Below are 21,186 nucleotides of genomic sequence, written 5' to 3' on the forward strand. Positions count from 1 at the left end.
CCAGCCCCGACAATCTTTCTCCACAACCGGTCTTCTTTATAAAGGCCTTTATTTGACTTAATAGCAAACGAAACACGAGTTTAAATCGAGTGTACGTAGTACACCGTTTACAGCGACGAAGCGGCAACACGTTTAGACGCGACCTACCTCTCCCTCCCGCCCGCCGCCGGGCCGAGCCGGGGGTTTTTACCATTGCCGGTTTAGCGGGCGCCGTTAAGCACAGACGTTATTCGGAGGATAAAAACCAAGAGGTCAAAGGTGGATGAGACGTTACGGAAGCGGAAATAAAACGAACGAGGGAGAATCCGCAAAAAAAAAAATAAAAGAGGCTCTCCTGAAGTCAGGGGAGTAGGGGGGGGGATTAAGGTCGTGTGTTAGACGCTGAGGAACCGGCCGTTAAAATGGCTACGCGGAGTTAGGTCTGTCTTCCTAAAGGATGCCTTTAATGTGGTCCATGTGATACAAGCCAGCTAAGGATCCTAAACGACTCGCTGCGGGCAGGGGACGGGTTGGGGCAGACCCGGGGACACGGGCAGGCGGGGAAGGGCCGGAAAAAAACAAACCCCCCATCAAAGGGAAAACGACGAGAGAGGGGGGGGGGGGAAAAGAAGAAAAAAAAAAAAAAGTCCACGACAAGACAGAAAATCCCGCTCGGTGCATCCCTGCTCCCGGAACCGGGGTGGGGGCTCCTGCGCGTCCCGAGCAAACTCCTCCTCCGCCAGCGCCTCGGTAAGAGCTCCGGAGACCCTTCGACGCCTCCGTCTTCGCCTCCGCCTCTCCCTCGAGAAAACCTCGGACACCGTTTTATAGACACCGTCACTTGAATTCAAGAGAAGAGGCGGCGGCGGCGGCGGCGGTGGGGGAAAAACCAACCCCCCCCCCCCCCCCGGGATTCGATGGCACCCAGCCGGTTCGAGGGGCAGGGAAAGGGGGCAGAGGAGAGGAGTCAAAAAAAAAAAACAACCCCAAATCTTCTCCTTTCCATCCCCTCCTGGAGCGCGGCGCCGGGGAGGCTTTCCCCACCTTCGCCACCTCTTTGCTGGACGCAGAGGAGGCTGCACGAGAGATCTCGGGACCCAGGCAGGGTGTTCCCGTCCCGTCCCCCCCCCCCAAAAAACCTCCCTGCGCCAGCTCACCCCCCCCCCCCCCCCCCCTTCAGACGGGCCACGTTTGAAGTGAAGGTTTCACAAGTGTAAAATCAAATCACTCAAAAGAGACCGAATTTAGGACTAAGGAGGCGATTCCAACGGAGACGCGGCTCGCTGGGAGATGCTAGTTTAAAGTTTCCGGAAAAAGACAGCACCCGCTGCAGTAACGCCAGGGGGTGGGTCCCTCCCGGGTGGGTCCCTCCCCTGCCCTATATTTCCTGCTACTCTTTTTTTTTTTTTTTCCTTTTTGTCGTCGTTTGAATTATAATACAATGTACATCTGTAGCAACGATACTCCGGCCAGAGCCCCCAGGGAAGCCCTCGGGCGTCAGAAAGTCCATCGGTCGTGTAGTTGGCTTTCACTGCTAAAGCTGTTACTCGCTGAGGCCTCGGGGTTTTGCGTTTGCCGAGTCGAATCTTCCCCCTTTAAGCTCTTCCTGCACACCGGACACGTGTCGTGCTGCAAGAGAAACGCGGGGGCTTCAGGGAAACGCCGCTCGGACGGCTGCTTTACCCGGCTGGTTTCATCCCGTCAGACATGCAGGGCCGGGCTCGGAGACGGGGCAGCTCCCGGGAGCCCGAAGAGCGGCGGTCGCCCGCGGGCAGCGGCTCTTACCAGCTCTAACCACGGCACGATGCAGTTGCTGTGGAAGAAGTGATTGCAGGGTAACTGCCGAACTTGCTCTGCCACCGTGTAGTCCTCTTTGCAGACAGGACACTCCAAACCCGTATCTGGAAGAGAGAGAGACAGAGCGAGGAGGGTGAAGCAGAGGGCGGCTTTAGCTCTCCGGGAATACCGGCTCCGGTCTTTACAAGCCGGGGTAGGTTGGCGGACAACCTGCCGGGGACGGCGGCGTTCACCGGCCAGGTATCGGAGAAATCCCTCACGTCCTCTGCGGACGACTGGCAGCAGAGATAATAAATCGGACTAAGGGTATTAGAGCCGAGTCCTGCCGAAACTTCCTCGCCCAGGACGAGGGCGGTTTCGCGAGGCCGGCGGGGGGGGGGGATGCTTCCATCGCACATCCTCCTCCGCGAGAGCCCAGCGGGCTGCCTGCGCACCGTCGACCGCGAGAGACGGCGAAAACCCGACCCCTCTTCCTCCCTAGCGAGCCCGTGAAGCTAACGCAGACGTCGCGAGCCACAGGCAGCGGGGAGACGGAGCCCCCAGCCTCTCCCGACTGCCAGGGCACGGCCCGAGCTCTGTCAGTTCAAACAGGCGAGTCCAGGCATTGCGACGTGGAAATTCAGACGCTCCTTGGCTTCCCCGACAAGAGGAGACACGGGTATATATAAAAAGCAGCAGACAAAAATATCTCTTGCGGAAACGGCTTTTCTAATCAAACAATTTGTCTTAACGGAGCATTTCAGTTCCCAGTAACAGCAGCTCGGAGGGAAAAGGAGCCCTTGAGCAGGCTTCGGAGACGGCCTTCTGCAAACACCGGGAGAAAAACCCCCGGGATGAGCTAATTGCAAAAGCAGAAGCGTTAGGAGAAACCCACGGGTCTCTGCTGCCAGCCGCACCGCGGGAACCTGCGAGGTCTACATGACACTTCCAGAGCGGTTCGGCAGGAATACGTTCGGAGCCTCATCTGCCAGCCCCGCTGTGAGCCAGCCTGGGAGGGGAGAAAGCAACGCGCCAAGCCCAGCTCTAACGAGACCGTCAACAGCAGCACAAACAGAAGATTTTAAAAGGAGGCAAAGCGATCGGGGGGGGATGGGGGGGTCGGTAGGCCAAAAAGGCAGCGCTCGGGGCCTGGGCAAACGCTGCGGAAGGAGGGAGGGCCTTGCCGACGGCCTGAATCGGCGGAGAGCCGAGACTCCCGGGAGAACCGAACGCCAGAGACGGCAGCAGGAGCAAAGCTCAGGATCTCCCGAGCTGGACGACACGAGCATTTCCAGCCCGAGTGCAGGCAGTAATTCAGGAGGCCGGAGCAGCGCTGCCTCCTTCCCTCCCGCCTCGGCCAGGGAAGCTCAAGGACGCAGCGAAGAGGCTGATCCTTGGCAGAGGGAGCGGGGGAGCTCAGGGTGCGTCCGTCAAAGCATCGGGAGACAAGTGGCGTCGGACACCGGCAACTGATTTCACCTACCAACTTGTTCCTGAGTTACTGTCACCGTCGGGAGAGACGAGATCTTCTCTTTGTCGGCTGGAGGCGGTCCTGTGTTTTCCAGCTGCCCCAAGAGCTGCAAGAGAAGAAAACACGCCGCGCTGAGGAGCAGGAACACGGCTTTGCCGTGCAGAGCATCGTCGCACAAACGCGGAGCACGGAGAGCCCTAGGTCCCAAAACCAGACAGCCGGGCAGGAGCCGCCCGGCACGGGCTGTCCCCGGGGGAGGCCTCTGGCCTGCTCCTAAAGCCCCTGAAGCGACAGACATCGCCGCCTTCCCGGACAGACCGCGGCCAAGGCCAGAAACGTTCCCGCTGCCCAGCCCTAGGAGCGAGCTGGGGCCGTTTCATCCTAGCTCAGATACTCAGCGCGCAGGTGACCGTTCCCTCCTCCGTGGCAACGTTCTCGGTGCTCAGACCTTACTTTCACGCCTCCGATCTCGACAATCCCACTTCTAACATCGTTGCCCTCCAGACTTTTTCCTCTTGCATCAACTGAAGGGCTCGGGTGGGAAGGGGAGACATTGCCACAGACACGGGAGAGGGTGCTAAGCTACCCCTGGAGGATTTTGAACCGAAAGGGAGTCGGTAGAGGCGTTTTGAGAAGAGGGAGAACCTCGTACCGCAGAAACAAGGGAGACCGAGCGCCTTCCGCCTCTCCCAGGACTTGACCAGGGTGTTAGGAGGAAAGAGGAGACCTCCCAGGGCCGTAAAGAGAAGCCTCTTCAGTCGAGTACCGCCACCAAACCGAGGGGCAGCCGTACCAAAGCCTGCGCTCCTGTGGGCCTGCGTCTCCTGCGTGGGGTCTCTGACGTCGAACGCAGGCTGGGCTCGAGCCGCAGCGGCGGTGCGGACAGCACCTCTTTCCCAGCGTTACAGTTTCACGACTCATAGGAATTTTAGACTGTTAAGACCTAGATTCTCCCGGCGATCGGCTCAAATGGGTTCAAGCACGGTCAGGGAGAGCGCCGAGAATCATTTGCAGGATGATTTAACTCATTTAACTTTGAAGGCCACGTTAAGACGCCTGGGGTGACACGGAGCCCCGGGGTGGGCAGGGCTGCCGCTCCGGACGCAGCAGAGAGCCGAGCGGAGCCGCCTATCCAGCCTGAATCTGAACCGCGACACCAAAGCCTGCCGCACCGCGCCTGCCGGGGCTCGCTCTGCTCTGCCGGGCGCGGGGTGGGAGGAGGAAGGTGCCGTCTCCGGGCGGCCATGTGGGCTGCAGGCTCATTTTAGGAAGCGGTGAGTAAGGCGGGTGAGACGGGCGTGTGACGCAGCCTGGGAAGCCGGGGGCTACTTATGAATGGCAGCAGATGGCTCTGCCAGGCGCTTTTGGGAGGCGTCAGCACGACAACAGCAGCCAAATTAGCTCTCGGTACAGCATCCGTCTGCTCTTCCCATCCCAGTGACGCCAACAGCCTGGACGAGACTGTTTGTGGACGGAGGCTGGACACCCCCGATCCTCAAAGGAGCCAGACGATGCTTCCAGGGAACAGGAGCGGACTCGGCTCATCCCTCCACGAACCACGGGGGGGGGGGGAAAAGGGCTCACGGCTGCAAATTGCTGAATTTGGTGAGAGATCCGGGGTTGACGCTGGAGATTTTAATCTTTGGCCTCTGCTGAGCCCGCCGCAAGGCACCTGCAAGCCTCGCGCCACGCGTGAGTTGACAGAGAGGCGAGCTAAGACACTGTATTTCCACAGGGATAAGGTCCGACCCCTGCTCCTAGACCCCCCCTGAAGACGCAGGGCACAAGCAGGCACCAAGCCGGGCACCGACGGTCGGTTCCCAGTCCTCGTCCGAAACCCAGGGCTCGTCTCTAGCAGTGGGGCCGACCAGAGAGGAGCACAAAAACTTACAGGCGCAGATCAAAGCCCGGGCCAGCCAGCTTGGGACTTTCTCCACCCAGGCACACAGGAGGGTCTCACCTGGGTGACGATGGCATCGAGGCCGCTCTGTCCCCACGCGTAGTCCCCAGGATTCGAGTGCAGCATCCCACTCCTGCAGACGGGAGCAGAGAGTCAAGGAAGCCGTTTCGCTCGCCCCAAACCAGCCCCGAGGTTTGCACGATCCTCCCAGAGGAGCCACACTGCGGGGACGGAGCTCCCGGGCACCAGACCACTGCTGTTTACTGGTGCGGACAGCCGTGATCAAAGCCAGGGTCTAAACCGTGCTCGCTACTCACCAGGAAAAAGGGTGTTGTGAGCCAGGAATCGCTGAGTTTGCAAAAAACCCTGCAAAGATCTGCTGTATTATTCTAAAGAGGGAGTAATCGAAAGAGAAAAAAAAGAAAAAAAAAAAGAAAAAGAACAAGTTGAGCAAACACACACACGGCAGCGGCAACAGTTTAGCAAGAACGGGCAGCGAAACACGAAATACTGCTCCGATCGATCGCAGCCACGTCGTTGCAAGACTCACGCCTCGGTAAATCCCTCCACAGGAGGGCGAGCCCCGAGACAGAGCACGAAGGAACGAGGGATGCTAACTCATCGGAGCGTGGGAGGGCCGGGAGAGGACATGACTGAGCTTCCCAAGCGCTGACTCGCTTCCCTGCGGCGAGGGTTGGCACCGTTACAGGCAAAACCCACCTCTCCCACCACGCGGCTTCGACTCGTGCCGGGGGGGGGGACAAAGGGCAGAGCATCTCATGTGAAAACCTGCGTTTTCTGGGTCCGAGGGTCACCTACCGTAAGTGCCGGGACCCCGTTTCGCCGGGTTTCTCCCCAAGATCCCACATTTTTTCCACTGACGAGACACTTCCAGGGGGGTCATTCGGGCACTTACCCTTCGATAGCAGGAGACCTGTCGGGGCGCGAGCTGCCCCGGGATCTGTACCTCCGCGTCATGGGCAATCGCGGGGGTCGGCTTGGTCCCCAGAGGTCGGCGTGGGCTTGGTGGCCCCTCTCGTTGTCCCTGCTGTCTTGATCCAGTGAGCTGCTACTCAGAAAGGGTCTGAAGTCAGGAAAGAACATTGTGTGGTCCAAATGGTCCCAAAGCTGGGGGGAGAAAAGGGGAGAGACAAACCACGCACAGCTCCGTCACTAATCCCGGCGGCCCCCGCTGCCGACACGGAGGCAGGGAAGTCCACCTCGACAGAAGCAATCGAGCAAATTCACAGGGTTACCACGGCTCCCAGAAAAAGAGTCTGGCAAAAACGCTTAATTATAGCCCAAACTAATCAGACGCACCACCCCCGAGAAGGCCAGCACGTCAGCGCTCTCCTGCTACGTACAGATCCCAACAACTTCTATTCCGTTAAGCCACCCCAGGGCACTGCGAGGGTTGGCCTCCCTCTCTCCCAGGGCTGGGATTTGGGGAGGGAGCACGCTGGACACCCAGGCCCCACATCCGCGGGCTCAGCGAGCGCTCTGGGTCCTGACAGCCACGGGCGGCAAACGGACGTGGCCACAAAAACCCGAAGCACGGTTGTCATCGTTCCCCCCCCCCTCCCCAGGAGGAGGGGTTCGCGTCTCTGGCTGCGTCCTCCGGTTCAGCGTACCCGACGCGGCAGAACAGAGCAGCACGAAATGGCCGATAATGAAACGTGTCACGCTGTTTCGTGGGGTCCACCCGCACAATTAAGCCACCTCCTGGCTCTGTGGCAGCTCTACCCGCTGCCGGCGGTGCGGAAACCCACCTCCTCCTCGGCCAAGTCAAACTGCCAGCCCTGAGCCTGTCCAAGGACACAGATCAAGAGCTGCTGGGGGTCACCAACGGATCTCTGCGGAGCTCCTGGCGAGGCTCCCCGCCGCGGGCTGCCAGCCTGCGGAGAAACCCGGGGAGGGGGGTGCACGAAAACACCCAGGAACCCGCAGCAAGGCATCCCCATCCCGAGCCACAGCTCGGAGCCGAGAGCCCCCTCGGCCACCCTCACCTGCAAAACCCATTTGGTTTTATTCCTTCCGCGACTCAGATCGCCCGCGGATTAAAGTAACGGCTGAGGCGGGCACTGAAGGTTTACGGTAAGAAAAAAAAAAAAAAAATTAATTTCCTAGGACGCAAGAAAACAAGGCCTGTCAGACAATAAACCCTCCGCGTGCCAGGTGGGAGCAAGCTGCTGCTGCTGCTGCCCGCCGCTCACCCTCAACACGCCCGGGGCCGGGCTCCGCGCCGCAGAAGCGACATTCAAAGGAGCGGCGTCCTCCGTTTTACTGCGGGAATTAAACGCCCAGAGGCGTAACAGGAGGGCTGTTCCCTTCTTACTCGTACTAGACCCTCGTCACGCGTTACGACACGATCAGGCGGCTTAATTTCCATTTCACACCAAATTAGCTCACTTTAAAAGTCTCTTGCATTGCCTGGTTCGATCCGCTACTGGAGGAAAGGGAGAAGTCAAGTTTATGACCTGTTCTCTGAATTAATACCCCGCAGACAAAGGGCTTCGCTTGTTCTCCTGCTGGTGATGATCAAGATACAGCTCTGCCCGCCTGCAGCCACACTGCTGAGAGAGGGCTTTCATTTATTATTCATCCTAAAAGCCATTTTAAATTTACACAGCGCCTTTCACGCAGAGGCATCCCGAAGCTCTTTGTAAACCGACGCGTGGGCTATAAGACGAGATCGCTTCATCTCGCTGAAACACGGGCACTTCTGGGATACGGCGCTGGGGAGGAGCAACGTAACGGCAACGGTTTTGTTCGGGAGACAAACGGATCCGGCTGAAGGCGAGGGGAGGAGAGGCAAACCAGCCGTACGCGGGGAACGTGGAAGCGAACAGGAGGGATCCAGATCCGAAACGCAACGCTATAGAGGAATTTCAGCTATTTGGTGACCCCGTTTCTGGCACTGAACCGAGTGGCTTTGGCTGCAGCACGCCAAGGAGGGCTCAGCCACAACACAGACCCCCAAATCTACCCAGGGATAACCCCTGGCCGACGAGCTGTGACTCAAGGCATCGGGGGGCTCACCTGGCAGGACCGAGGAACAGTTAAAACTCCTCAGTAACGGAGCAAACGAATAACCTGATCTCTGAGCAAGGTCTGCTGGCAGAGGAGGCGCACAGAAATTTTATTTCCATCTCTTTTACACAGCTCGGCCGAACTCCTGAGGGGAGACAGAGCCCCGAGGAACGGAGCCTGCGACCGGAGCCTAAAGCCGCCCTCCCTTCCCCAGGGTCTGGAAGAGGAGCTGCCGCCGCAGCCGCGAGCCCAGGGCGAGTCAGGCGAGGGCACGGCACGAACTCAGGGTGCGTATCCGCGGAGCTCGGCTCCGGCTGTCGGCACGTGCCCGGCTGTTTGAGACTTTAGGTAACGGGGTAAGAAAAGACGCTGCCAGCCCTCGCTGCCCAATGGCCCCTTGCTCCGAGGTCCACGCGACTGAATTACAAGACAGGGATTTTGTTCCAAGTTTGGACTTTTTAGACAGCTGCCAACTTTCAGTTGGTAAAAGTCGGAGCAGCAATGAGCGGGGAGGAAAGGGCGGTCAGGCAACACCCTCCCCGGCTGGCTGAGCATCACCGACACACGTCCCAGCATCTGCCAGCACCAGGGGCCAGGGCGTCTTTCTAGCACGCTGCTCTTCCCGCCCTGCCCAGCGAGCAAACCCCTGGCAGCCTCAGCGGCCTCCTCGAAATTTGCCAAGTTCCTGAAAACGCCTGTGAAGATCAGCTGTCCTTTTTACAAGACGCCTTTGTGTACCGCACCCGGAGCCGAGGCTGAAAACCTCTTCACGGCTAGTTTTTTTAAAAAAAAACACAAAACCCAAACCAAACCAAAAGCACGACAGCAAAACTCACCTCTGCGAACTGTGTGGAGGGGCTGTCGTTATGCCGGCTGCCATCTAGGAAACTGGAGAGAAACAGGCGAGTGAGAGCAGGTCTCCCTTCCAGAAACCAGCTCCCCTTCTGGGGTCAAACACAGACGGGAGCTCACGTGAGCAAGACAGGCCCCGTGTGGTCTGAGAGGAGAAAGGGATGAGCAAACACAGCCTGCCTGCGTGAACCGGCGGAATAATTCCTAGGGACAGAAAAGGACTGTTAAAATTAAAGGGCTTCTTTGCGTGCCAGCACACCACGCACAACCTGACCGTGGAAGAAACCCGGTTTCTAACTCTCTGGACTCTGGAAGAGCCTCCTAGGAGGAGGCATTCGAGATGGAGCATCGTCATTCTGCAAACGGGACCGCGTGCGAAGTGCCCCGCAGGGCCCCTCCCGTCTCGCCTTAAGCGACGGGTATACACTTCTGTTCAAGAAGGGGACGCAGCGTGACATTAAGTCCTCTCCTCAGCAACACCCGGCCCCAGATTCCTCCTCTGGCAAGTCTCAGATAGCGAAGGTTCACGTAACCGCTGGTGCCCTTTCGCCTTGCCTACCCCAACCCCAAATAAAGCGGTTTCCTCAGCCGTTACTCAAGAGCGATACACGGTAAGCACTGAACAGGCATCATTTTGGATCCCTCATTCGCCAGCAGCGTGTTCTGCTGGGCGACCAACGACCAAATCCTAGAGAGAAAAGGTATTTCTTTCTCTCTTGGCCCGAGCTGCGAGCTTGGAGAAGCGGTCAGGAGGCTGAGCTGGGGCCAACAGAGGGAAAAAAAAAAAAAGAAGAAAGGTACCGTGAGTCACTGAGATTCTAGCTTGATTCCTTAAAAAAAATAATGCTTTTTGCTCTAACGGACCAAAGAAACGGGCGCCAAAAACCCGTAAGCGCTTTTGTTCACGGGACCTTGTACAGCCTTAATTCACAACTCCCATCTTCTTGGAAGTCTTCCCCAAACCCCTCCACGTGGCTCTAGCACGGGACCGACGGCCACTTGTATTTTCAGTCTCATCTGGTATTAAGTCCAAAATTCGCGCTAATAGATAAGCTTTTCCTTCGCGTTCCTTATTTTATCCGCGTTGCCCACGGTTTTTAGAGGCTTTACACCAGGCATCTTATAAACCAGAAGAAACGTAAGCGGGTGGCAAAACACGCGGTGCACCGACGTGTACGTCACCTGGAATCATCTGTGACTTCTTCGATAAAGCCAGATTCACACCTCGGGCAAGTGTACTCCTGTAAAGAGAGAGGAAACTGGTTTTAGCCACCGAGCACTTAGCTTGAGGTTTCGGGAAAAAGACAGAGCTCAAAAGGTTACAGGCCAGGAGTCTCAGGTGGATTCCTGAGCCCCACCTCCCCGCGAAGGCACTCTGGAAGGCCAGCCTCTCGGTTTCATTAGGAGGATGGCCAAAGCCCGGTGGTTACAGCAGATATTGTTAACCTCAATTGACAGCTGCGGAACAGAAAAACACCCTTATCGAGATCACGCAAGGTTAGCGGCGGACCGAGGAAAAATAAGTTAAGAAACCCAACGCACCCACAGCCTCAAGCCCGTCCGGATAACGACGTTGAAGAAAAGAGCCATTTACAAGCCTGGCGCGAAGCACCGGGACAAGGCCAGTTCCCCGCCCCGCTGGCGGAAAGCACGGCAACGAAACCGGCGTCAGAAAGCCGACGAGCTGCCGGTAACGCAGCTCCGACGGGGAGCTGGATTTGCTGCCGCTCGCGCCGCGGGGAAGACGGCTCTCACGGGGAACTTGCAGAGATGCTCCGCCATCATCAGACTTAGAGCATAAATATTTTTTTACTCCTTAGCGGCTCCTCCCAAGGCCACGAAATCCCAATCCAAAAGGCTCAAACGTGCACCCTTCCCACTGCCGGCTCCCTCCGAGCCCGCCCTGCCAGCCGAGGCGCTGCCGGACCAGCAGCAAGGTGCTGGTCACCGGTAAAGCAGGACGGAGGCGGATGGGCTTGCTCTGCGGCTGCAAAGCTTTTAAGGACGGGAGAGAGGGAACCGGATAATCCAGAGGCTTCCCTGCTCTGGAATACGCTGCCAGGGCCATCAAAGCAGGATCTGCTGCAAGGGGAGGATAAGAAGCAGCCAGGCTGGGTGGACAGGCAGGCGTGCACAGCCAGAGCGCGGGGCACGGAGAAAGAGGCACCTCTGGGTCCACCTCGCAGCCGTCCCCTGAACTCGGGACCCTACGGGCACTCCCCCCCCCCCATCACCTCCCTATCCCTAAGGAGGGGGCAAACCTCTCCCGTGGCTCCTCCAAACTCCTCAGCCCGTGCTCACCTGGCGCTACGGAAGCGCAAGTTCCGTGTCAAGGGTGGGGAAAAGCCACTATCCGGCCTCCCCGCCTCCAGCCCTCCCGAAAACCAGCCAAAGGAGAAGAATTCAGATCTCCCCGGCGCTTCCTCGCCCTCCACGGCGTTACCGAGCAGGGACGCCCCTGCCCGGCAGCAAACACGGACACAGGGAATATCAGCCAGGCCTTGCACCGGCAGGGAGAGGGAAGAAGGGCTCCGTCCTCACGGCTACCTCGGCACGGCAACCCCCGTCTGCCAGCTATTCACCCACCAGAAGAAACGAAAAGGGCTGCTCCCCAGGAGGAGAGCGCCCTGGCCAGCCTTCACCTGGGAGAAGGGCACGTCCAGCTGCACGACCACGCGGCGGTCCCGGGTTCGGCACCGGGGAGCGGGAGAGCTGCTCGCAGGGAACCGCGGGGGCAGCTGGAGCCTTTAGGGTCGGTTGGAAAAAGATTCCTTTTAGAGGGGAAAAGTTTTCCCCGTTTTCGTTGCGAGAGCCCTCGTTTTGTCCCAGAGCTGTGGATCTGCCTCAGTTTAGGGCAAAACATTGCCAGATCCAGAAAGCACCCCCGGATCCTCCCTCCCCAGCCCGTCCCGCTGCAGGGCGGCAGGAGAGCGAGCGCTCCCGAAACCCATGCTCCGGGCAGCGCTTTTTCCAACCCGTGATTTGTGGGGTCTCTGTCCAAAAAAAAAAAAAAAAAATAAAGCCTCCTGACGGAGAGCCTCCGCTTTCTTTCCTCACCCTTCCCAGACCACAGATAAAAACCCCGCCAGCCTCCCGCGAACCACAGCCTCGAGCCCTCGGCATCAAATCCTGCCACCGAGACCTGCGGCCTGACAAGGAAGAGGAAAGAAAAAGACGAGGCGCCCGAGCCAAGCGGCACGCCAGCTGCTCCACGCAGCCCAGCGCCTCCCTGGAACTCCCCGACGCCCCGCCGAGCTCGAGGAGCGGTCGAATTCCCGGTGCAGCGTTACCGGAGCTGGGCCGCAGGTAAGACGACGTCTCCCAGCCCCGTAACACGACGCCCTTGCAGAAGCAGCTCCAAATTCACCCACGTCTTTATTTTATTTTTCCTTTTTTTTTTTTTTGCTTCCATGAAACGCAAGCTCCGTCCTCCCGGCCCCTGCCACCGCGCAGCTCCCTGTCATTTTCCCCACCGAATCTGCATTTCAGAGAATTCCCTGAAAATGGCACACAAGCCCTCGAGACACCTCAATTAATCTCATTTTGCTTTCCCCCCCGAAGCAAAGCATTAGCTGGCAATATTTACCAGGCGCTGTGCTTACGCAGGGGCACCTCGCCTGCCAGCTGGAGCGGCTTCAGAGACGGAGAAGAGGGCGGCGGCGGCGGCAGGGGAGGGGGGATGCCCACAGCAGCTTCGCTCCCAAAACGTTCGTGACGCCCCAGCCTGCGAGGGGAGAGGCCGAGCGCGGGTTTCCACAAGGGCCCGTTTAGGCAGCCGAACATGTGGTGTATGAGTATAATGGGAACTGATGGGTCATGAGCTCTTAGAAAGGAAAAAAAAAAAAAAAAATTAAAAAAAAAACCCCAAACAAACCTGTCTGGGGCTTTTGGCTTTGCATCCGTGAATTGCGAGGCCAACGGGAACGGACGCGTGCGTTTGGAAGAGGAACGTGCGGTGCTCGGCTCCGCGCGGGAGCAAATTGCGGGGCTAAACGCCGCCAGGGAGAGCGAGTCCGGCTGCGCGGCCGGGAGGGGACAGCACGGAACACCACTTCCGAAGAGAAACTGCAATACGGGGCAGGGGGGGGAGGAAAAAAAAAAAACCCCAAGGGAGCCGCTGGGAAAGGCTCTGCGAAACGCGGAGTACTCACAGGCGTCCCCTCTTCAGAGACGTCGGGTCTGAACTGCAAATTAGAAACGAGGAGCAGTGAATGCCTGGCATTTCTTAAAGGTAATGAATAGGTACCGAATCAAAAGCTAGGCACTAAAACGCTGGGGCCAGAGAGCTCATTTCGTGCTATACCGCCTCATTTCGTGCCATACCGCCTCATTTCGTGCCATACCGCCTCATTTCGTGCCATACCGCCTCATTTCGTGCTATATCGCCAGGCTTCAGAGCGATACCGAACCAGGAGGATGTTCTGCGCTGCCTAAAAATCCTTCACTTAACTCATTTCCAGCATTTTCCCTGTCAAAACGACCAGGTTAGAAAGGGTTTTTTTTTTTTTAATTTAATTTTATTTTTTTTCCCTAAACTCAGCAGCAGGCCGTGCCATCGGGGACGCTGCTGCGCTTCCCGGGGCTGCGGGTCTGGTGCGTTTCTGGAAGCTTTCGGACGTTTCTTTTTATGTCCTAAGCCGTATGGAAATTACCAGCATCTTGCCCAGAAGCTCGAACGTACAGTCAGAGCACGAAGAGAGATAAAAACGGCGTTCGGGATAAATAGCAACAGGGGGGAGGGAGAAGGGAAACCAGAACAGACGATGGGAGGTGGGTGGGATGCTGCGGAGCCATCGCAGGCACGGAGCGGCACGAGCCCTTCGCCTCACCTCCCCGCTTTCTGCGAGAGGTTTAGGGACGCATCGGGCAGCCCCCCGGGACCTGCCGGAGCCTCCTGCCCGTGCAGAAAGAGCTCGGCGGGCGCGCCGCGTCCCGAGAACCCCCACCCCGACCGTTTTCGGTCGGCACGGGGACCTTATTCCCCCAAGCGGGATCCAGCCACAAGCGCAAAGAGACTTTCCAGGGAGGAACGACAGCATCCTATCGCTCCAACTCCCCTTCAGCCTGGTGGTCTGCGTTTCCCAGAAGGAAAATAAAAGAAAATCCCACCAGGAGCCCTCGCTGCCCGCGGCTCTGCCCGACGGGAGCCCTGCTCACAAGAGACGCGCTAGAGGAAAGCGGCCAGAAGCGGGTGGCACGTACACGGCTGGCCTAAGGGCGTCTGCCAGGGGCGACGTCGCTAGACTTGATCCTACACGGGGCGGGGGGGGGGAGGAAAGGACGGACTAGAAGGTTTTTCAGCCACTGGTTTGCGGGTCCGTACACCCGGGCGGTCCCCAAGCACCCTTTCACCCCCAAAACAGAGGGAAAGACGCAAAGGCGATTCCAGCTGAGAAGCGAGCAAAGGCGTGCGGCAGCAAACCGGTACTAAGCTTTGAGCTCCCTGCAGAAAACCGAACATAAAGGCTACAGAGCGCCAGGAGAAGCGGCGCGCGGGTTGCTTTGGCCCATCTACGGCGCCGTCTGGGTGCTCGGGCTGAGCCGGCAAACGCGCGGCCAGGCTTCTGGCAGAGGCACCGCTCGTGCCTTTGCCCTGTCCGTCGCCCCACCTGGACGCACAGCAAGCCAGGAACCACCAACTCCCCCCCCCCCAGCCCCCAGCGCCGCGTCCCGCTCAGGGGACGCTACGGCGCCCGAAACGCCAAGCGCCCTGTGCCACACCGGTGAGGCCGTCGTGGCACGGCACCTCCCTTCCGCCGTCCGGCCCGTCCTGCCGGCTCAGCCCTCCGTCCCGGCACTTTCAGCACCGTCAGCGTCTTTCCAGCTGAGGCACCAAACCTGAGCTGCTCCCAGCCACCGCGGCCGAGGGCCCGCAGGCGACGGTGTTGAGTTCGACACCCTCACCCGCGAGGTAGGGCTCAAACCGTCCCCTTCTCGTGTTCTCCTGGCTACGCCAGGCGCCGGCAACTTGGAGAGGAGACGTCAAAGCAAGCTCCCTGATCAGCAAGGCACGGACTCCGAGGAAGGAGAGAGAATGAGGCAAGCTGAGAAGTTTTCCCCGGCTCTTGCTCCATCCAGCAGCCGTGCACGCTTCTGCTTGGGTCGCTTGTCCTCCCCTCGACGGCCGCGAGCCCGTCCCACAGCCCTAACCCTGGACGTAACTTACCTGCCTTCCCCTCTCTTCACCAGGCAGCTACGGGCAGGATAACTCAGCTCCACCACCCCGGGCTTGGCTTTGCCGAATTAAACATCCCTCCTGTAACCCCCGCAGCCGCAACGATATTTACTCCTCCTCTTTAAGTACTGGGCAGCATCACTCTGCCCTGTCCAAAGCGGCTTCGCCCGAGGGGCAGCCGCTCCCTGCGTTAAATAAACCAGAGGGTTTATATCTGACGTGGGTAAAAAGAGAGAGAGACCCAGAGAACCGACCCTAATTCAGCACTTTAGAGCCACACGATCAAGCTGCAGCTCGCAGAAAGGCCGGGCCTCGCACACCTTAACCCGCGGTTAGGGAAAGACGGCTCCGACGTCCTCACGTGAAGAAGCAGCGGCAAAACAACCTCCACGGCATCTCTTTCCCCCGGCAGGACGCTGGGGCACTCGTAAGCTCCCGAGATCTGCCGTTGGGCTCTCCCATCGCGCCGGCACACGAGCCGGGACCATGTCTCTCACCCTTGGAGCCCAACAGCTCCTCCCCAGGTCCCCACTCTTGTCACCTCGACGTGTATTTTTACTGCCCGAGGGCTCTCCTCACGCTACGCGTCGGCCGCGGAGGCTGCGGCCGGAGGGCGTGGGGAAGCCAGAAGCATAAAGTGTCTTTAAAGAGTCACTCGATGAATTCGCGGGGGATTGTGACTCCTAAAGCCAACAGCGCAGGTGCAGTCTCCAGCTCAGGAGATGCTTCAGCACAGGGAGGTCTAGGAGAAGGATTGCTCCGTAACCCATCGTTTCCCACCACCTCGTCTCTAGTCCCTTCCCTAGTCCCTCTCAGAAAGAAGGTCCAGGGCTGAAATGACCCAAGACAGCTAATTTTATGCAAAAAAAGGTGTATGTGTGTTTGTTTTTTAAATAAAACCCATTTTGCCAAGAGGAGACGAAGCAGTTGTCACGACGGACAGCAGGCGACACGGAACGCCCTGGGCCAGCATCCCCCTTCCCTGCTCGCTCCCGTACCGAGCCACGCGCCACCTCCTCTGCCCCGAGGCCGGACCTCAGAGCTCGCTGCTGCTCCTTCCCCCCCCGCCACCACCGCCGCAAGGGCAGGGCCCCCGGGGAGACGCAGACGCACGTCGCTGTCGCCGGTGTTACGGACGGGGACGATCGTACCCCAACCTCGACTCCCGTTTCCGCATCGCCGCGCGGTTCACCGGCTGATTCGAAGCGTTTCTCTGAGCCGCACCGCGCCGAGCGCGAGGGAAACTCCGTCGCTGAAAACGCCGGACACCCGGGCGGCAGCTTTTAACCGCGCGTGGCAGCGGGTTAAAGGAAGGCCCGTCATCCTCGGCCTTCATCCAGAGCTCTTCGAGGGTAAGGAAACGTGAAGCGGGAACAGCTCCTCTCCTGGCTCGCTCCCAGCTGAGACCGCCCGGCTTCTCACCGGCGAAGGGGAAGGGGGGGTCAGGCCATTTCGGTGGGGACAGGAGCCTAGCGCGGGTGAAACCGGCCGGCCGTGGCAGGGACGAGCACGAGGATTGCTCCAGCCTCCTCCCACCGCCCCTGGGGAGGGTGGCACGGGGCCGAAACAAGCACACACGGCAGCAGTCGGCACTGCGGGAGCTGTGTCACCGGGAGAGCCGAAATCCCTGCTTAGCTTTGCCTCTCATCCAGCTGCACGTTCTCTCTCTCTCTCTCTTGGCTTTTTCCTCCTGTGCTTTAAAATAAAAACAGATCCGCAGGGCTGCGGCCCCCCCCCCGTCAGGACCAAGCGCCCGCCGCGCGCAGCAAATTGAAATAGCCGGCGGGGGACATCCTTAAACATCAGCCGGCTTCTCGGCGTCAAACCAGCGCTGCAATCCGGCTGCCCGGGCAGCAATCAACCCAGCGCGAGCCCCGTCGAGGACCCAGCGCGAGCCCCGTCGAGGACCCAGCCTCCCATTAAGACTACGGGCTCCTGCCGACACGGAGGCAGCCCCCGACCACCCCAAAAGGGCCGGAGGCGACCTGTCGAGGTGCCGTCCCCGCTCAGGGCGCCCACGCATCAGGGCGTGCAGGCAGGGAGCGAAGCCTGCGCCGCCTCTGCCCGCTCCCCGGGAGGTTCCAGCTTGCTGCCGAAGCGAGAAGACGCAGCAGCTTCACCGAGGACGACCGCCGCATCTAAAACCGACGTGCCGGGAGCCCTCGCCAGGTCCCGGCAGCGAACGCCGCGGCGGCTGTGTCCTCGCTTTGAAAGGAGGCGGCAGCCCCGCGCCTCTAAATCTTGCCCGAGGAGCAGCAGATCCTCCCGCTCAGAGGGGGTCGGCACAAAGAACAACCTCCCGGACAGACAAACCGTCTGCAGCCGGGGTTTTAGTTTAGGTTGCCGTTATCCTGGTGAGAGCAGTTAGAAAAAAAAAAAAACCCAAAACAACAAACCAGCGCACTCAGCATTTGTTTTGTTTTTGCAAAGACAGGGAGAGAAGTTACTTGCCTGGGGTGAGCGAAAAAAAGAGGTCGGCGGCGCGGGACCGTGTCCCGGCCCCGGCAAACGGGTCCAGCTTCTCCCAGCTTATCACTTTCGGTTTTGCAGATCCTCCCCCACGGAGCCAGCAATTGCTCTGCTGGAGGTAAACTGAGGCAGGGAGCCCAAAAGAAGCCAGCGCTGGGTCAGCTGGGGGCGCGCACAGCCAGCGCTCCTCCTGCAAGGCAGGGCGACGGCTACGCAGCCTGGAGGGACGAGGGGAACCCTCCGAGGGCCGACCAAAGGGAAGCAGCAAGAGCGGCTCCCCGAGGTCGCCCCACCGCAACCGCAGGCAGAGCGGCCCCACGGCCACGTCTGCCCCGCAGCTATACCCCCCCACCCCCCGACTCGTCCCCCGGTCACGGGGACAGCACCCACCCAACGCGGCGGCCGGTTCAGGCCACGCTCCTCAAAGCGCCGAGTAAAGGTCGCGAAAGCCTCTCCCAGTCGAGCCGACTGGACGGGGAAGGGCGTAGAGAAGCTCTGGCTACGTCTTCCTTCAAAAGGGATGATGCGAAGGAACAGGTTTGGGGACGACCGACGGCAAGCGGCGTCCCCAGCAGGTCACCGGGAACCTGCCCGTCCCCATCCCCACCCCAGGGCCAGGCCAGAAGACAGCCGGAGATCTCAAAAGAGCAAAAATGTTCATTACCGTGGCAGGCGCGAGCTCCAAACAGACGTTTTAATACCCCCGACTGTAACAACCTGCATTTCTAGACCCACCAAAAGCTCTGCGACACTTGTCCCTACCGAAATCCAGCCATCTCCGGAGGGGAACGAGAGCGGAGCCCAGCGGGAGAGGCAAAACAACAGCCTCCACCGAGGCCTCAACCCCGAGCTGGGTTTCTGGGTGCTCTTGAAATAGAAACTGGAGCAAGACACGCCGGGAGAGCCGGGCAAGGCACCCTCCAGGCAGAGGATGCGGCGACCTCTTTAATGCCCACGCAAAGCAGAAGGGACCTCGGTCCGCTCGGGCTCCCGATTTAGAAGCGAAGGAAACCGCTGGCGGCGCGCCGGATCCCAGCGAAGGAAAAACCAGCGGAGGTTCGGTGTGAAGGCGTTTCGTGGAGCGGGCCCAGAGTTTTACTCCCAGGACAAAGAAAGAAAGATTACTGAGGCACCAGGAAAGCCCGAGTCTTAGGGACGGACGGGGTTTGAGCAGGTTTTGGACAGTAATTCTTTTAACAAAGTAGATTTTGAAACACCGGAGGGCAAAGTGCCGAAGTCAGCCCCAGACGGAAGCGGCGCGAAAAGAGAGCGGAGCAAAATTTGGAAGACAGGAGGGAAGAGAAGCACCCGAAGGTGAAGCTACCGGCTCCAGAGAAGAGGAGTTGGGATGGATTTGGATGCAGATATCCGACTTCCATCCCGTCGGACGAGGATAAGCCTCGGGGGGGCTGCCCGTGCCTGCAGAAGCCCCCGCTGGAGGCCGTGCCGGGGCCGGGCGCAAGTGCTTTCGGAGCCTGCGTGCCCCCCTCTTGCTGCCGAGGGGCCACGTCGCTCCGTCTGCCTGGATTTTACAGAAATCAGGGAAGGGGGTCTCGGCACCCGAGGGGTCTGCGCGTGGCCTCGCTCCTGTCTCGGGGACGGAGGAGGGCAGGGAGGGCTCCAACACCCCCGGACGGTAAAGGAGCAGAGGAAACCCACAACCCACGGCTCAGAAATGAACTTTTTGGGTTGACGCAGGTGGTAACTCCCTGCCTGCAGACCCCGGGGCGCCCGCAGGCGACAGGAGATACGGTCCCCGACCTGGGGCAGAGCAAGGACAGCTCGCGAATCGGGCTTGGGAGGTAGACGCAGGCCGTGGGGAACGGCTGCCCAGACGTCTCCCCTCTGTCCCACGCCGCTCAGCCGGGGCAGGACGCGGGCAGGCGGACGAGGGCGGCCGCCCGCTTCACCTCCTCCTCCTGCTGCCCCACACGCCGGCCCTGTCTGCGTTCCCCCAGTCGTCCCGTCCCGTCCCCCCAAGTCCTACCCCTTCCCAGGCTGGGCACTGGGATTACACCCGCCGCCACAGGGAACAGGAGCGTCAGCCCAGTCCTGCCCCCCCCCCCCCCCTTCTCCCCAAATGTCCCCCAACCTCAGCAACAACAACGGGCCAAACCTTCCACCCCCAAAACGGGGGCGGGTGGGTGTGTGTGGGGGGAAATATCGAGGTCACACCAGCCCAGACCCACTTCGAGCTGCCTGGCGGAGGGATCTGTCACCTCCCTGCTCGCCCCTTTGGGGTTGGGGGTGTGGGGGTCCCCAGATACGGGGGAGTCGGTCCCACCGGGCTGGGGCTCGAGCTCCCCTCCCCTCCTCACCTGGAGGGACAGCAGCGACGAAGAGCCCCTCGCGGGCTCGGTTAAGGGGGTGAGAGCTGGGGGTCACCCCTGGGAGGGGGGGGGCCACATACAGCCCCCCCAGCTGCTCTCTGCAGCCTTCTGCAGGGACATCGGCGCTTCCCAAAAGGATCAGAGGAGTCACCCTCTCCTATGGATGGGGGGGGGGGGGTGCAGGTCAACCTCCCCTCAGACTTTTAGGGGGGTCCACCGCTCTCCACAGCCAGGGGGGCTGGGGGGGGCAGCTGGCCCCCACAAGGTTCAGCGGGATTTGAGAGCTCACCCCTTTCTACAGGGATGGGGGGGCCGGGTGGGGGGGGGGTGTCACCCTTAACCGCTGGGTTTCTGGAGAACCGCCCCTTCCCCGTGGGATTTTGGGGGGGCCACCCCTCCCCTGCAGGGTTCAGGACAGGCTGGGGGGGTATCACACCCGCCTCCGGGGCTTTGCAGGGCGGCCCCGTTTCGGGGGGCACCCCTTCCCCACAGGATGGGGCGGGGGGGGGCAGCCCCTCCCTGCGGGGGTCAGCAAGGTGATTTGGGGCAGCGGGGGGGGCGTCACCCCTGTCTGTAGGGCTCGGGGGGGGGCTGTCCTTCCTCACAGGGTCAGGGAGGGGATGGGGGGGGTCACCCCTACCTACAGGGCTCGGGGGGGGGGGGGGGGATACCCCCCCCCAGACTGAACCCCGGGCAGGGGTGACCCCCCCCAAGGGGAGATCTGTGGGGGGGAACGGGGACGAGCCCCTCACCCCCGGGGCCGGCCGAGCCCGGCCCGCCCCCGCCGGGGGGGGGGGGGGGGGGGAGCAGCGGCGCTGAGAGGCCTCAGCCTCGGCCTCCCCCCCCCGCACCCCCCGCAGCCCCCCCCCAACCCCCGGCGCTTACCGGCAGCTTGGGGCTGACCTCCCCCTTACAGCTGTGGCAGAAGAAGCGGTGCTGGGACACGGCGGCCGCCGCCGCCGCCGAGGCCTCCGCCATCTTCTCTCTCCCCCGCCTCCGCCGGCTCCCTGCCGTCAGTCCTCCGCCGAGGCAGCGAAGCCCCGGTCCGCCGGGTAGAGCGTCGGCGGAACGACCCGCTAGCCTCAAGCTTCCGGTCCGCTCGTCTGCTCCGGGCCGAGCAGCGAGCTCGCGTGGGCAGAGCGTCACCTCGGCCCGACGAGGCGGAGCGGGCGGAGCATCGCCTGGCCCGGTCCTCCAGAGCGGC

At 60.5% G+C, this 21,186-nt stretch overlaps 1 protein-coding gene across 1 annotated transcript; it reads right to left on the reverse strand.

Moving 5' to 3' along the window:
* Positions 1 to 1,170: 1,170 nt before the first annotated feature.
* RNF115 (ring finger protein 115) lies at positions 1,171 to 21,037 on the reverse strand. The gene is made up of 9 exons (XM_076359700.1): positions 20,868 to 21,037; positions 10,191 to 10,249; positions 8,993 to 9,044; positions 6,043 to 6,254; positions 5,444 to 5,515; positions 5,187 to 5,259; positions 3,239 to 3,332; positions 1,765 to 1,880; positions 1,171 to 1,608 (listed from the first exon to the last, which is right to left on the reverse strand). The coding sequence occupies exons 1-9, from the start codon at positions 20,958 to 20,960 to the stop codon at positions 1,477 to 1,479; spliced, it is 903 nt and encodes a 300-aa protein (XP_076215815.1). The 5' UTR covers positions 20,961 to 21,037; the 3' UTR covers positions 1,171 to 1,476.
* Positions 21,038 to 21,186: the final 149 nt, after the last annotated feature.

The sequence above is a fragment of the Aptenodytes patagonicus genome, chromosome 26 (assembly GCF_965638725.1).
Source record: "Aptenodytes patagonicus chromosome 26, bAptPat1.pri.cur, whole genome shotgun sequence".
NCBI classification, from domain to species: Eukaryota; Metazoa; Chordata; class Aves; order Sphenisciformes; family Spheniscidae; genus Aptenodytes; species Aptenodytes patagonicus.

Excerpts from the sequence above, each read along its gene's own strand:
- RNF115 (XM_076359700.1), bottom strand. The coding sequence starts at position 20,960 with ATGGCGGAGGCCTCGGCGGCGGCGGCGGCCGCCGTGTCCCAGCACCGC. Across the intron at positions 3,333-5,186 it reads TCGATGCCATCGTCACCCAG|CTCTTGGGGCAGCTGGAAAA; the intron begins GTGAGACCCTCC and ends CTTCTCTTGCAG. Across the intron at positions 1,609-1,764 it reads TCGTGCCGTGGTTAGAGCTG|CACGACACGTGTCCGGTGTG; the intron begins GTAAGAGCCGCT and ends TTTCTCTTGCAG.